General features: G+C 32.9%; 1 protein-coding gene across 2 annotated transcripts; it reads left to right on the top strand.

Moving 5' to 3' along the window:
* The first annotated feature begins 2779 nt into the window (after positions 1 to 2779).
* On the top strand, positions 2780 to 12726 carry LOC8268601 (arginine--tRNA ligase, cytoplasmic). 2 transcript variants are annotated; one of them, XM_002530928.4, is made up of 17 exons: positions 2781 to 3140; positions 3222 to 3358; positions 3545 to 3620; positions 3700 to 3801; positions 3964 to 4179; positions 4664 to 4744; positions 5926 to 6009; positions 6135 to 6239; positions 7537 to 7715; positions 8442 to 8526; positions 8762 to 8948; positions 9113 to 9182; positions 10941 to 11010; positions 11231 to 11320; positions 11890 to 11958; positions 12054 to 12152; positions 12510 to 12726. In XM_002530928.4, exons 1-17 carry the CDS (start codon positions 3054 to 3056, stop codon positions 12618 to 12620), a joined length of 1848 nt encoding a protein of 615 aa, XP_002530974.1. In that variant the 5' UTR covers positions 2781 to 3053; the 3' UTR covers positions 12621 to 12726. The 2 variants fall into 2 exon arrangements, 1 of the variants encoding a protein (XP_002530974.1); XR_003080609.2 differs by lacking the exons at positions 11890 to 11958; positions 12054 to 12152; positions 12510 to 12726 and adding an exon at positions 10480 to 10550 and having other exon boundaries at positions 2780 to 3140.
* Positions 12727 to 13617: the final 891 nt, after the last annotated feature.

Genomic DNA, 13617 nt, shown 5'->3' with positions numbered 1-13617 from the left:
ATATATGTGCAAGGCATCCAACTTCAAGTTATATGGCTTATGTAAAAATGCTCAACAATCATAAATTAACATTTTCATTTATTCAACATTTTTGTTCATATTACAATATAAACATTTATCCAACAGTTAAGCTAAACTCATAGGTAGTACAATACCAATACCAATAACAACAGTCATGAGTAGTAGAATATAAAACTTTCTCAAACCACATTAGGACACTCTCTTGTAGAATTTTCTTCTCAAAATTAAGCTTTCGGCAGTCATCAACAGTTTTCTACAGTCATCAACAGTTTTCTGCAGTAACTCAAACTATTCCTTCTTTTCTTCACATCTACATACTTTCTCAACCATCATTGACTCCATTACCATCTTCACTTTCATTACCTCTTCTAATGCATCCCTTTTAGCCTTCAAATGATTCATCACCTCTTTTGTATAAGGAAGCCATTGCTATGTCAGCGTGAAACCCTCGAACTACTAATCGAGCTCGCAATTGAAGCATTACAGGACCAGAACAAAAAATCAATCTTTCAACCAACCTAATACAACACCCTTAGCTTCAAAGTAGCAAACAAATATGGATTTGGGGGCATATGAAGCATGAGAATAAGAATAATTAGGGTTAGAGATTGCAGATGAATTTGGGAATTAGGGTATTTAGGGGCATATGAAGCACGATGAATTTGGGAACAAGGATCTTCAATTTAAAATGTCAAAAACGCATCGTTTCTCCTCTCCAAAATGCACCATTTCTGATTTGGCTTTAAAATGCACCATTTCTACGTCTTTAATTTACCAGAGCTCCGATAGCCACGTGGAATAAACTTCATCGGAAATCTCATTTATGTATCGATTTGAAAAAATTGATAAGGTCGTGCATGACATTGTTACAATTAAAAACACGTGATTAAATAAAAAAAAACGCCAAAAGTCAAGTATTCTTTTGTAATTAAGCCAAAATAAAATATAAAGAGTTTATTAGATTTAAATAAAAATAATTTACTTTTTATATTTGAATATTCCTTAAGATACTCTTTATTATATAACTTATGCTCTTTAAAATAAAGAGTACCATTGTGGATGCTCTTAAAATCACTTAAAGCGTCTCTGATACACTTTTTATATATGTCAAAAATATTTATTTTAAAAAAAATATCATAAGAGCATCTCTAATGAACTCTTTATATATACATCAAACTCTTTATTTTAAAAAGTCATATTATAAAATGACACTCAAATGCACTCATTTATTCTTTAAATATAAAATAGAGAGTTAATTTGACTCTCTACATTTGAAGAGCTAAACTTCACTCTCTATATATAGAGAGTCAAATTTTACTTTCTACTCTATATTTAATAAATACATTACAAGTTTCTATTCATTTGATTTAATTGATATTTGTAAATTTTATTTTAAAGAGAAATTAAAAATATTAATACTTAACAGTGAAAGAGAACGAACTAAGGAAGAAGAGAGAGAGAGAGAAAGAGAGAGAGCCATCGAAGAAATGTGTAAAGTATATATTGACTAAGTTAATACAAGGCATATATAAGAGCCTTTATATTACAGACTAATGAATCTAAAGTTGCCACCTCAGAGGATAGTTACTAATTAAAGAATAAGTTACAATTACACAACTAATCAATCTACACCAGCTATTAATTCATTTAATTTCCCTTTTTGACACTCCCCCTCAAAATGAACATATATATTGCTTATGTTCATCTTGTTTAATAGGAAATTAAATCATCTAGGATGTAAAGCTTTAGTAAGTATGTTTGCAATCTGTTATGTAGTCTTTACATAGGCCAATTCAATGATTCCTGCAACTATCTTCTCCCTTACATAATGATAATCCAATTCTATGTGCTTTATCCTTTCGTGAGACACTGGATTTGGGGCAATGTGCATAGCTGATATATTATCACAATTCATCACAGTAGTTTTGTCACATTTCATATTGAAATCATTCAGCAAGGTAGTCAACCAAAATAGTTAATGATAATAGTAATGAAATTGCATAAAAGAGTTTAATTGTTTCGTATTATTTAATTTAAAGACTTAATTGTTCTAACCTAAAATTTAAGAGTTTAATTGAGATTTAGCTAAAAATTTAAAGAATTATCCGTACTTTTTATCTTTAATATGCATTTCTAATAGTCATTTTATATTATGTATATAGTCTTATATAGTCAAAAAATGGAAACAAAGCACAAATTTGTTAAGCCAGGAGTCCCTTTTTTCACATATAGGATTCTTAATTAAAGAACGTATTTTCATGTATAAATCTTCTTAATTCCTTTTTTAATTTATCATGAAATCAAGCTATGATATATCTATCTATAATTTATAATATAATATAATTTTTAATTCTAATAGAATTAATTAGAATTAATATTTTTAAATTATAATATAATTAATTAGTAATTAATTTAATACAATCCTAATTCTATCATAATTTTATATATACTTTTGATTCTATAAGAAATTGACAAATTACTCGCACTATAGATGTATCTATTTAAATAACTCAATATAAATTTTTATAAAAATTAAAAAAATATATGATACTTTAATTTAATTTTATTGATATATTAATTTATATATTTTTATTATTATTATAATATTATATTAATAGAATTATTGTAAGATAATTACTTTATGTTATTTTCATGAGAATTCACTATAAGACAAATATTTTTTATAAATATTATACTATATATTTAATTTATTAAATATTTTTATATCATAACCTTTATTATAATAAGTTATTCGGTTACAAAAAGTTATTTTACCTTAACCCCAGCCCAGTTACAATTGGAAAACCCAAAGAGAGGGCCTAGCCACCAACGGAAGAGATGACTGTCGACTATATCGGAAGCCAACACAGGCAACACTTTCCCGGTTTCGTTTCCTATTCCAATTTCAAGAAATCTATATTAGTCCCAATTTCAATCAATCAAACCCTAACTTGGCTTAAAGGTCTCTTCTTTTTCCACGGACATAGCTCAAGCTCTTCCCCTCCCACTTGGCCTTCATCGATTAGTCCCTTATGCCGCAGTCAGCGTCCTTCTCCACATCCACGCATCAACACGGTCTCGCCTCGCCTGAACCGAACCAATTATGCTCTGCCCCAGCCGTAAGTCCAGTTTTATTTATTTTTAGCAAATTATTGATTTTTTTTTTTTTATATTTTGTTTTTGTGATTTTGGTGGTTTAGGAAGAGGAGAATATGGGGAATTTGAAGAAGCAATTAGCCAAATTGATTGCTGTTTCACTTAGAACAACACTGCCTACTCAATTCGATATTGACCCGCTCGTTGCTTCCTGCAGAACAAAATTTGGTGATTACCAATGGTATTAAATCAGCTTCATAAATTCTTTCAATTATGAGTTCTTGTTTCTATTTTGATGTCTTTCCAATTATAAATTTTTCTAACATTCTGTTTTTGTTTCAATACAATGCCATGGGTTCGAATACTCATTTAAATTTTTTCTTCTGAATGTCTTAGAAATATAGTAACTTCATTGTTATTGTTGCAGTAACAATGCCATGGGTCTTTTCTCTAAATTGAGAGGAACAAATAGCAATTATCAAAATCCTGTAGCTGTTGGACAGGTAATATTGGATAATGTTCATCCTTGTTAGGTTTTGCATTGATTGATGACATGATGATTTGATTTTGGAGCTTTTGCAGGCTATCATGAGAAATCTTCCGTTCTCTAAAATGATAGAGTCCTCTTCGGTGGCAGGACCTGGATTCGTGAACATTGTTTTATCTAACAAGTGGATGGCTGAGGTGCTTGCATATTCCCAGATTTCCTATGTTTTTCAAAATCAACTGAATTGTTTCTTTTCTAATTATATCTTTGCTTTTAGCATGTGCATTTTTCATTTTATTTTATCATTTTATGGATGCCATCCTTGCAAAATTTTATACATTATGTTCTTGTGCCTGCAGAACATTCAAAAAATGCTTGTCAATGGTATTGAAACTTGGGCACCTAAGCTTTCAATCAAAAGGGCTGTGGTTGACTTCTCATCTCCCAATATTGCAAAAGAATTGCATGTTGGCCATTTAAGATCTACCATTATCGGTGACTCGCTAGCTCGCATGCTTGAGTTTTCAAATGTTGAAGTTCTTCGACGAAATCATGTTGGTGACTGGGGGACGCAGGTATCTTTGGTTGCCGTATTAAATGTATATTTACTACAATTTGTGTTTTTCTAAAGTTATATATGAGATTCTGAAATATTATCACCTAGCTTCTATCATAATTGGTTTCTTATATGCTACAAATGAGTTCTATACATTCAATAAAATCCTGAATTCTTTAGTATAATGTACTGTGTATAAGGTTTGTTTAGTCTTCTTTCAACATGGTTGAAGTCTGGTTTACATGCTGTTTTCTAGCTATTTTACATGAAGTGATTTACATTGTAATGTTGTAGGAGTTTTTCTATATAATTGTATATGTAGTTTATCAAGCTTGAATGACCTGGTTTGATTTGCTAATTCAAATCTAATTTAAAATAGATATTGATAACTTATTCTGGTTATCTATTTACATCTGAAGGTTAAATCGGTTCATAATGTCTTTCAACTTGATTTCATTGTTAATCAGCTATTCTAATCTAACAAATTATTATTCATTTTGCAGTTTGGTATGTTAATTGAATTTCTCTTTGAAAGGTATCCAAACTTTGAAGATGTCAATGAATGCGCCATTGATAATCTACAGGTGAGTCGGGACTTTCGATAAACTCAAAAGCTGCTAAAATCTGGTTTTCTTTAGTCATTGCCTTTTTATTTAAAATATGTTGGCGACATTTTGCTGTTTGCATTAAAATTTCAATGTAAAAAATTACCAGTATTTTGGTTTACTTGCATTTTGCTTTATGTTTTATTTGAGCGGACAGAACATGTTATAATGTGTTATAGGTAACTGCAGTTGAAGTATCATTTTCCCTAAATGTAAATAGTTTTCCCTTTTCTTAAAAAAGAAAAATCCAAGTAGACATTATTAGACTTGCTGAAGTTTAAATACTTGACTCAACTAAACTTTAATTTGAGTTCAGTTGGGGTCAGTTTATGTAGAACCTTTTTCTCCATTACACGCGATTATGGTCTACATCTTTGGAGAGATGTGAAACCACTAGATTCTTTATATCACTTTTTCCTAGTTATTTTAGGTTTATCCTTCCCTTTCTTCACTTTGTCCACCTGATACTCCCACCACTATATTCTACTTTGTATTCCTTCTGAGCCTTCCTGACCACCACCTACATTTTGACATCTAAAACCACCGAGCTATTCTAAATTGTAGAGGCCTCATCTGGGTTAACTTTTGATCCTTGTATAAAGCTTAGATTGTCTTCCTCAGTTCCTTGTGAGAAGGAAATCATGTTGGCTTCTATTTTGCCCACTTTCAAAGGTCACTTGATGTTACTACCTTTCATAAAACAACTATCTGTCAGCGGCAGGTTGGTCCTGTTTAGGATTGTTGTGGATAAAAGTGCATTTCAAAATTTATATATATAAATAGAACTACTTTTGAAAAGAAGCTGGTAAATTGGTGCTTTTCCAAAAATAGGTTTGATATAAGGAGTTTACATTAAAAAAAATAAATCAATCTATTAAAATAAAAAAGTGTTAAACCTGCTTTTTCAACATAACAACAATTCCTAACAGACCCATCGTGAAGTCTGAATTATTCTTCTATTATAGGACTTGGATATTTAGTCATAAGTAGGCATTGAGCAATTGGTTCTTTTAGTAACAAGTGGTTTGTTAAGCTCCTCTCACTTATGCTACTTAACATATTCTTTGGCTCTAGATTAGTAAAATAGGATGCACAGATTCTAACATGACTTGTATTTGTATAAGGCATCAAATAGATTCTAATGGGACTTGTATCTCTAGGCATTTTATAAGGCATCAAAACAGAGGTTTGACATTGATTTTGAATTCAAGGAGAGAGCACAGAAAGCAGTGGTCCGCCTCCAGGTAACTTGTTTAACTTTTAACTGTAAGTTGGAGGGATCTTAACATTGACTTTTTTGCGTTACCTCATGTTTGTATAACTTGTAATCCTTTTTAATTATTATATGTTGAAACTTTTTGTTACACAGGGTGGAGAACCCAAGTACCGCCAAGCTTGGGCACAAATATGTGATATCAGCAGGAGGGAGTTTGATATGGTCTATCAACGCCTTAGGGTTCAGCTAGAGGAAAAGGTAGATATTTAGCATTTGCACAGTAGATAGAATGAATCATTGGATGAATAGATATTTAACTACTCACTAAAGAATCTTTTTATGTGGATCATGCCTTCACGTACATCACTTTTGTAATTAGTCATTATAACACTATTTATATAGTGATTCATAACAACGGTTATTTTCCTTAGTATTTTATATACAGTGGGGCTGCAAATGCTGTAAATTTTGTTATGCTGCTATATGAAGAACCCTATAGGCATAGTGAATAAAGGCGCGCCTGAGACATAAGGCGCACATCTCTGCTCCTTAGTACCTCAAAAGTGGGCCTTGTCTTAAAGGCACGAACCTAGGAATAGAGGTGCACGCTTTTTTTTGTAATTTGCAAGGCACAAAAAGGCATGTCTCACTTAATTAAAAAAGACATGCTTTTTTTAAGAAAAAAAAAAGAAAAATCTAATCTGAGCCTTTGATATAACAAGAGAAAACATTCACCCATCCACACCAGATTAACTAAAAAAATTAAAAAAGGTTTTAATGTTTCAATTAGAGAAAGAAAGGACAGTTTCAACAAAACAAGGGTTTTTCTCAGGGAAAAAAGAAAAGAGAAAAAACAGTTGCTGCCTAGAATAACACAAGTTTTTGAAGTCTTCTAAACTTTGTCCTAAAAGTTTCTTTTGGATTTGGAACATAGTTATTATTGGCGCACTTGAGGTGCAAGGCGCACTAGGTTCAAGCCCTTGCGCCTCATTCCACAAAAGCAGGCACTGTTACAAAGGCATGCGCCTTAGTGTGCCTTGACTTGCAGGCGTGTCGCCCTTAAGGCATGCCTTTGTTATAAATTGACTATTGTATATGTATATTCTTTAAAAAAAGTGGTGGAATAATCTGAGTCATTCATTTAAGTTTAAAAATAGCTTATGATAGGCCTAACCACACTGAATTATCTCAAATAAAATGGAAAAAAAGGCCAAGAGAAAAAGAGGACTGGTTTAAAGCAAAGAAGGAACAACCAAACATTTTCTTTTTTCTTGAATCTCAACTAAGCTCTCTCTCTCTCCTCTGCTTTAAGCTCCTTTTCTTCTTTCCCTTTTTTTTCTCCTCTACCTCTAAACTGCGATTCTCATTTCCTTTAAGCAATGCTGTGTGTCCTTTTTATTTTAGTTTTGATAATTTTGCTGCTTCTATTAGAGTCCATTCAACCCCTTTGAGCCTTGCCAGTGCTGTGTGATTTTATAGCATAATTGTTAAGAGAATTATAAGCAGCAAGCTTTTACAATCACATGTATGTTTATATGCTACTCCTTGCTGACAGGGAGAAAGCTTTTACAATCCATACATTCCTGGGGTTATAGAGGCACTAACCCAGCAAGGATTAGTTGAAGAAAGTGAAGGTGCTCGTGTGATATTTATTGAAGGTTATGATATACCTCTTATTGCTGTGAAGAGTGATGGTGGTTACAACTATGCTTCTACTGATCTGGCTGCTCTTTGGTTAGTTGGTCTTGTCTTCATTTTTACTTTAGATTATTAGACAGTCTATGCAATCTCTATAACCACTTCTTAAATTGGTCTTTGTTGTGCATTGGGGTTAGAATCATCCTATCGTTGTATGGATTCTTTTATTATGCCTTTCTCTAGCAATCAAAATTTGGGTTTGGTGATGGATGGAGGGTGATGATCAGAATTAGAAGATACATGGATTGTTCTTCTCTATTGTCCTTTCACTTTGTTTTTGTTCCTGGTTCACCATCCAAATTAATAATTTTGTTTGGATGTTTTCTGGATCCCAAATAAACTCAGAAAATTTTTTGTTATGGTTTCCGGGCATATGAATATGGAAGGCGGACATTGGTGGGATTTGTTGCATATGGTAGTGACACTAATTTTGTATCATTATTTCGTTTCACTCAAGTAAGAGGCATATCTATGTCCTTTGGCTGCTAATGAACATATAAAAAACAGAGTGCTGTCTTTGCTTCTTGATTTTTGACATTTGTTTCAAGGTAGATTTTTGTTTAACATATATTCAATATAAGTGGAGATGCTTAGTGTTTTCTTTTTGTGTCAAACTATAATTACTCTCAAATCTGAATTGTTGAGCTTCATTTGATAACATCTTTTTATATGCATTTGGGGATTGATTGCTCAAGAAAAAAGAAAAATCCAGAGGGTAAGTAGTTGTAAATTTTTTCTGATTGCTAATGTTTCTTGCTCTAGGTATCGCCTTAATGAGGAGAAAGCCGAGTGGATTATTTATGTTACTGATGCTGGGCAGAACCAGCATTTTGAAATGGTTTTCAAAGTACGTATTTGCTTCTAGTTCTTGTATTAACTTATCTTCCTCTCAATGCATGGTTTTTTTTGTTATAGAATTATTTTATCTTTATGCGCTGGTAGCTCTTTTTTTTTTTTTTTTTTTTCCCTGCTGTCTTCTAACCACTTTTTGATGGAGAAGTGCTATAATGATAATTAAAATCTGGACATATTTGCTTTATTTCATTTATAGTATTTCTAACTTGTATTTTATTTGAATTCAGGCTGCCAAACGTGCAGGTTGGCTCCTATCTGCTGATAATTTGTACCCAAAAGTTACTCATGTCGGTTTTGGCGTTCTTAAAGGGGAAGATGGAAAGCGCTTTAGAACTCGTTCCACTGAAGTGGTTCGATTGGTCGATCTCCTTGATGAAGCCAAGATGCGTAGTAAAACAGCACTAATTGAGCGTGGTATAACAGCTTGAATGATTTATTTGTCAGTTGTGATTGATGCACATTTAGTATTTGCTGCAAGATTTTATTTATGGGTGTCTTGTACTACAGTTCCTGGTGAAGTCTTATTTGATATATTCTTATCAAGTACGTATGTATAATAACTCCTTTACTCTTGATAGGTAAGGCTGAAGAGTGGACTGACGATGAGCTAGAGCAAACAGCTGAGGCTGTTGGTTATGGTGCTGTTAAGTAAGTTTCTCTCTATCCTAAGTCTCTCTTGTTTCCTTATTTCAAATCCTGTCATCATATTGTTAGGTGTAGGTTGTTTTTTTTTTTCCTATGCACTTGTTGGCTTATTTGAATAATCTGTCATCATCTGCTTGTGGGGCTGCTAAACTTGGGAAGTTATGAAATCTAGTGTTTGGATTGAAGAAGACAGTTTAGTATAAGCAATCATAATTGAGCCTGGTCAAGCAATACAATCTGGTGGCAGGAAAGTGCAGATTAAATTGTTTGTTGCAAGAAAATTTCAGCTGGCAAGACATTTTAAAGGGTTGTGTTAAATACTGAAGCAATGGGATTAGTTGAGAATTAGTATGTACCTTAAAATTAGACTGATTATGGTGGGCCATGTGAATGGTTTCTCCAATTGGGTTGTGAGTTCTATCTGATGGACCAGATTAGGTCTATTTGTTGAATCGTATGAAATGTAGTTCGATTGGAGGAAAAAGAAGATGATATGGTGATAAAAACAGAGAATTCAGAGTACACATATATCGACAAAAATATCTTGGCATGATGGCCTTACAACTAAATATATAATTGCTTACATCCAGCCAAACCAGTGTCCAAGCGAGATAACAAAGGGAAACTGACTAATACTACTAGACCCCTTAGAAATGCCAGTGAAAACCGGCACTGGTAGAACTCAACAAATAATTGGTTGAGCATGCTTATGCAACCGACTAAAGGAGATTAGAATGGTCTGATGCTATCTTGTGACTCGTGGCAGCTTGACTGAATGAATCAAGAACAATCCAGAGTGGTTGCCACTTGCCAGCAGTCCAAACATTTTTTAGCATCAAGCAACCCTCTCTATGGAAAACGATACTGCTGGCAACATTAGCTCTATCTACAGAATTCCTCACAAAATCCCTATTCTGTATCTTACTTCTATGCCTCTACAGGCAAAACCTCCTGATGTCAAAATCTGGTCTTCTTATATCCAGACTGGTAACAGCCCTAATTCCGCCCTAAGCCCTCTTCATCTTGGGGAAGAGGCAGTTTATCCTTATTTCTCTTCTCCATTTTCTTCTAATTGTAATAGTCGGATATGAGCATCAACACAAGGTGACATGCTTCAGATACTAGCAAATGTTTTATGGATTGTGTTGCTAGTGAAAACAGTAATGTAAGCAAACCTCTGATGACTGGATATTTAAGAAAACAATAAGAACACACAGATACTGGCATATTGTAATAACTAGCAAAAATAACTTGGATTTATAGAGTACATCTTTTCCTTTTGTGTGTGCTATGCATGCAGGGATGGAGGATTGAACTCAGGATGTTTCCCAAATTTAATGGTGCACACCCACTGCTGGGTTAAGCCTGCAGGTGCAATCCTATAAGACTTAATTTTGGCCTAAATAACCTAAGTACCTTAAAATTTTATGAAGGGTAGAATGAAAGTGTTTGCTTGTTCAAATACGTACTTATAATTTTTTTTATTCTATCAATCAGATATGATGTTTGCTCTTAATCTAAATGGCACAAGTTTCACACACTAAGAATATCTTAGCAGGGAAAATCTGAAAATTATTAAATGTATCTTCTGCCATGACTGCATCATCTAAACTTTGTCTAATACACTTGTAAATATTTGGTCCTGAGATTTGTATGTTGAATTGTATATTACTACATTATCTGCTTTTATTTGGATTAAATTTTCTTGCTGGTGTGTGAATGTAAATTCTCTTGCATTCACTTGTTAACTTGTTCTGGCAGGTATGCTGACCTAAAGAACAACAGAATGACTGATTACAAATTCAACTTTGATCAGATGCTTAATGATAAGGTAGGCATGCATGTGCTGCTTTAAAGCATACTATACAAAGATTTTACATTAAGTTTGCTCATTTCTAAGGCGATTGTACTAGTATTAAGATTCCTCATGTTCTCCTCATTGGCATGTGTATATTACCTTTTCATTATGCTATTTGCCCTTCTTGTCTTATGTAGGCTGTTATCTTATTATGTTTTGACTACCATAATCAATGCATATAACTTGTAACCAGGGCAATACCGCTGTTTACTTGCTGTATGCGCATGCTCGTATCTGTTCAATCATCAGAAAATCTGGTAGAGACATAGAGGAGTTGAAAAATGTAAGTTCTATTATGATGTGGCTTGCCTGATGCTATTTTTTCCTGTACCGTTTTGTTTTTCAGTTAATATATGTTTCATGTGACTAAACTGTCATGATTTCATCATTTTTATGTGCCTCTGTTTTAATTGGAGGCTACACCATTACAATCTTCTTCTTTAGTTATATATGGTCCTGGTCATGATCTAAGAGTCTTTTTTTAACACCTTTTTTTAAATTTGTGTATTGCACCCACCCATAATTGTTATCATCTCATGATGATTAAATTATATGGAAGACCCAATTAAGTGACTGTTACAACTTGTATGTTTCAAATAATATGCATCTAGTCTTGAAGATTAGTTTGTAGTGATGTTTTCTTACATCATTTAGTTTACATCTGTTGTGTGCTTTTATGTTCTTCTTAGCAAGTATTAAGTTGTCAAACTGGACTTGGTAGTTTCAAACATGGCCCAATAATGGAGCTGCTAGACAATCATATCACAATTCACAAGACCTTCTGCAATAAAATCTCAGTGACTGAAGTTCAATGGTATATTTTGCATCTAATGTCTTTTTTGGGCTATGCAGACGACTACACTAGTGTTGGATCATGCGGATGAGCGTTCCTTGGGGCTTCATTTACTACACTTTGCTGAGGTATGTTATTTTCTGCAGTTGCCTATTTATTTCTTTGGCTTGCTTGTTTTTATAACACAGCTAGCTAGTCTAACTACTGCAATCAAACATTTCAGACTGTTGAAGAGGCCTGCATCAACTTGTTGCCGAGTGTTTTATGCGAATACCTCTACAGTTTATCTGAATACTTCACTAAATTTTACTCTAATTGCCAGGTATGCTTCAACTCTGGACAAATCTTACTCTAATAATAAAACATTGATAGCATAACATGGTATCAGTTTGCTATCTAACCATATATATGTAAAAGCAACTGGTTAATATTTTGGCTGCCGGCATGCGAATCATGTAAGAGAGCTGGTGGGACTCCTCTCTCTTGCAGATGCATGCGTGCAGCCATTGCTTGTAGGAAACATGGGTTTCGTATAAAGTTATCCTTTACCCTTAGCATTGCCGTATGTATAGTGTTGGTTAGTATCTTCAGACAGATGCAATGGAACTATGGAAGACACAAGTATTTGATGGCAGATTGCAACTTAGATTTAACTTTTGTATGTTGGAAAATGGAGCAGGTTGTTGGATCAGGAGAGGAAAGAAGCAGACTCTTGTTATGTGAAGCAACAGCCTTGGTCATGAGGAAATGCTTTTTCCTTCTTGGAATTGTACCTGTTTACCAGATATGACATTGTTACAAAATAATTTATAATTGTTATGCGACTCGATTAGTGATTTTTTGTTTGGCACCTTTGAGAATTGTATATAAATTAAAATTAGTCTTGTTTTTTCTTTTGTCAAGATTTATAAGTGCCAAGAGCATCTAGAAAACCCTCCATTTCCTCGCCTAATCCTTTTGTTGGAAGTTTGACATTATAGCCCACCAAATATCGCAATAAAAAAATGAATCCCTGGCCTCATAGTATCAATATGACCAAGCTAATTAGGCATTATACCCCGTATGACAATATTGAATATAATTATGTCAATGTGAGTGCTAGCAAATAAATTAAATAATATAAAATAACAAAAATGTAAATGCAAAAGACGAGAAAAGAAAATGAATAAATGAAATATATGCATCATCAGCAATAAAAGAAGTAACTGGAAAGATAAAAGAAGCCTGGAACCATCATGTCTCGTAAGGGTGATGAGCAGTTATATATGAAGGCCAACATGTACGCTTCAATCCTATAAGGTGACTGCAAATGGTAATCTCACATACGACATTCACATGCATCGCTGCCTGAGTCTAGTATGTAAAATTAACCAAGCAACAACACTATCCAAATTCATGGACAAATTTCTAAATGGAGTTTATCAAGCAACGTAATTCTTTAAAGTTACATATAGTATATAAAGAAGCTCTTTATAACCTTTAAAATTTTAATTATACCTTCCTATATATATATATATATTTTGAGACAATTTTTTTGAAAGTCTAATTATATTTTGACACGTAGAATTTTTAGTTTGATATGTATATTTATTTTTGATACACGATGTTCAAATTTATATGTAATTTTATAGATATTTTTATTAATTTATAGATTAATAAGTTATTTTTTTAAATTAAATAATAATCTAATCATAAAATAATAGCATTTTAATGGACTTCTTACTTGAATAAGAAAAAATATTCCATGGATACACTGGATGAGGAAATATTTCCTCAGCTATGTGTTA

Source organism: Ricinus communis, chromosome 6 (genome assembly GCF_019578655.1).
Source record: "Ricinus communis isolate WT05 ecotype wild-type chromosome 6, ASM1957865v1, whole genome shotgun sequence".
NCBI classification, from domain to species: Eukaryota; Viridiplantae; Streptophyta; class Magnoliopsida; order Malpighiales; family Euphorbiaceae; genus Ricinus; species Ricinus communis.
This window is presented reverse-complemented; position numbering and strand designations above follow the sequence as displayed.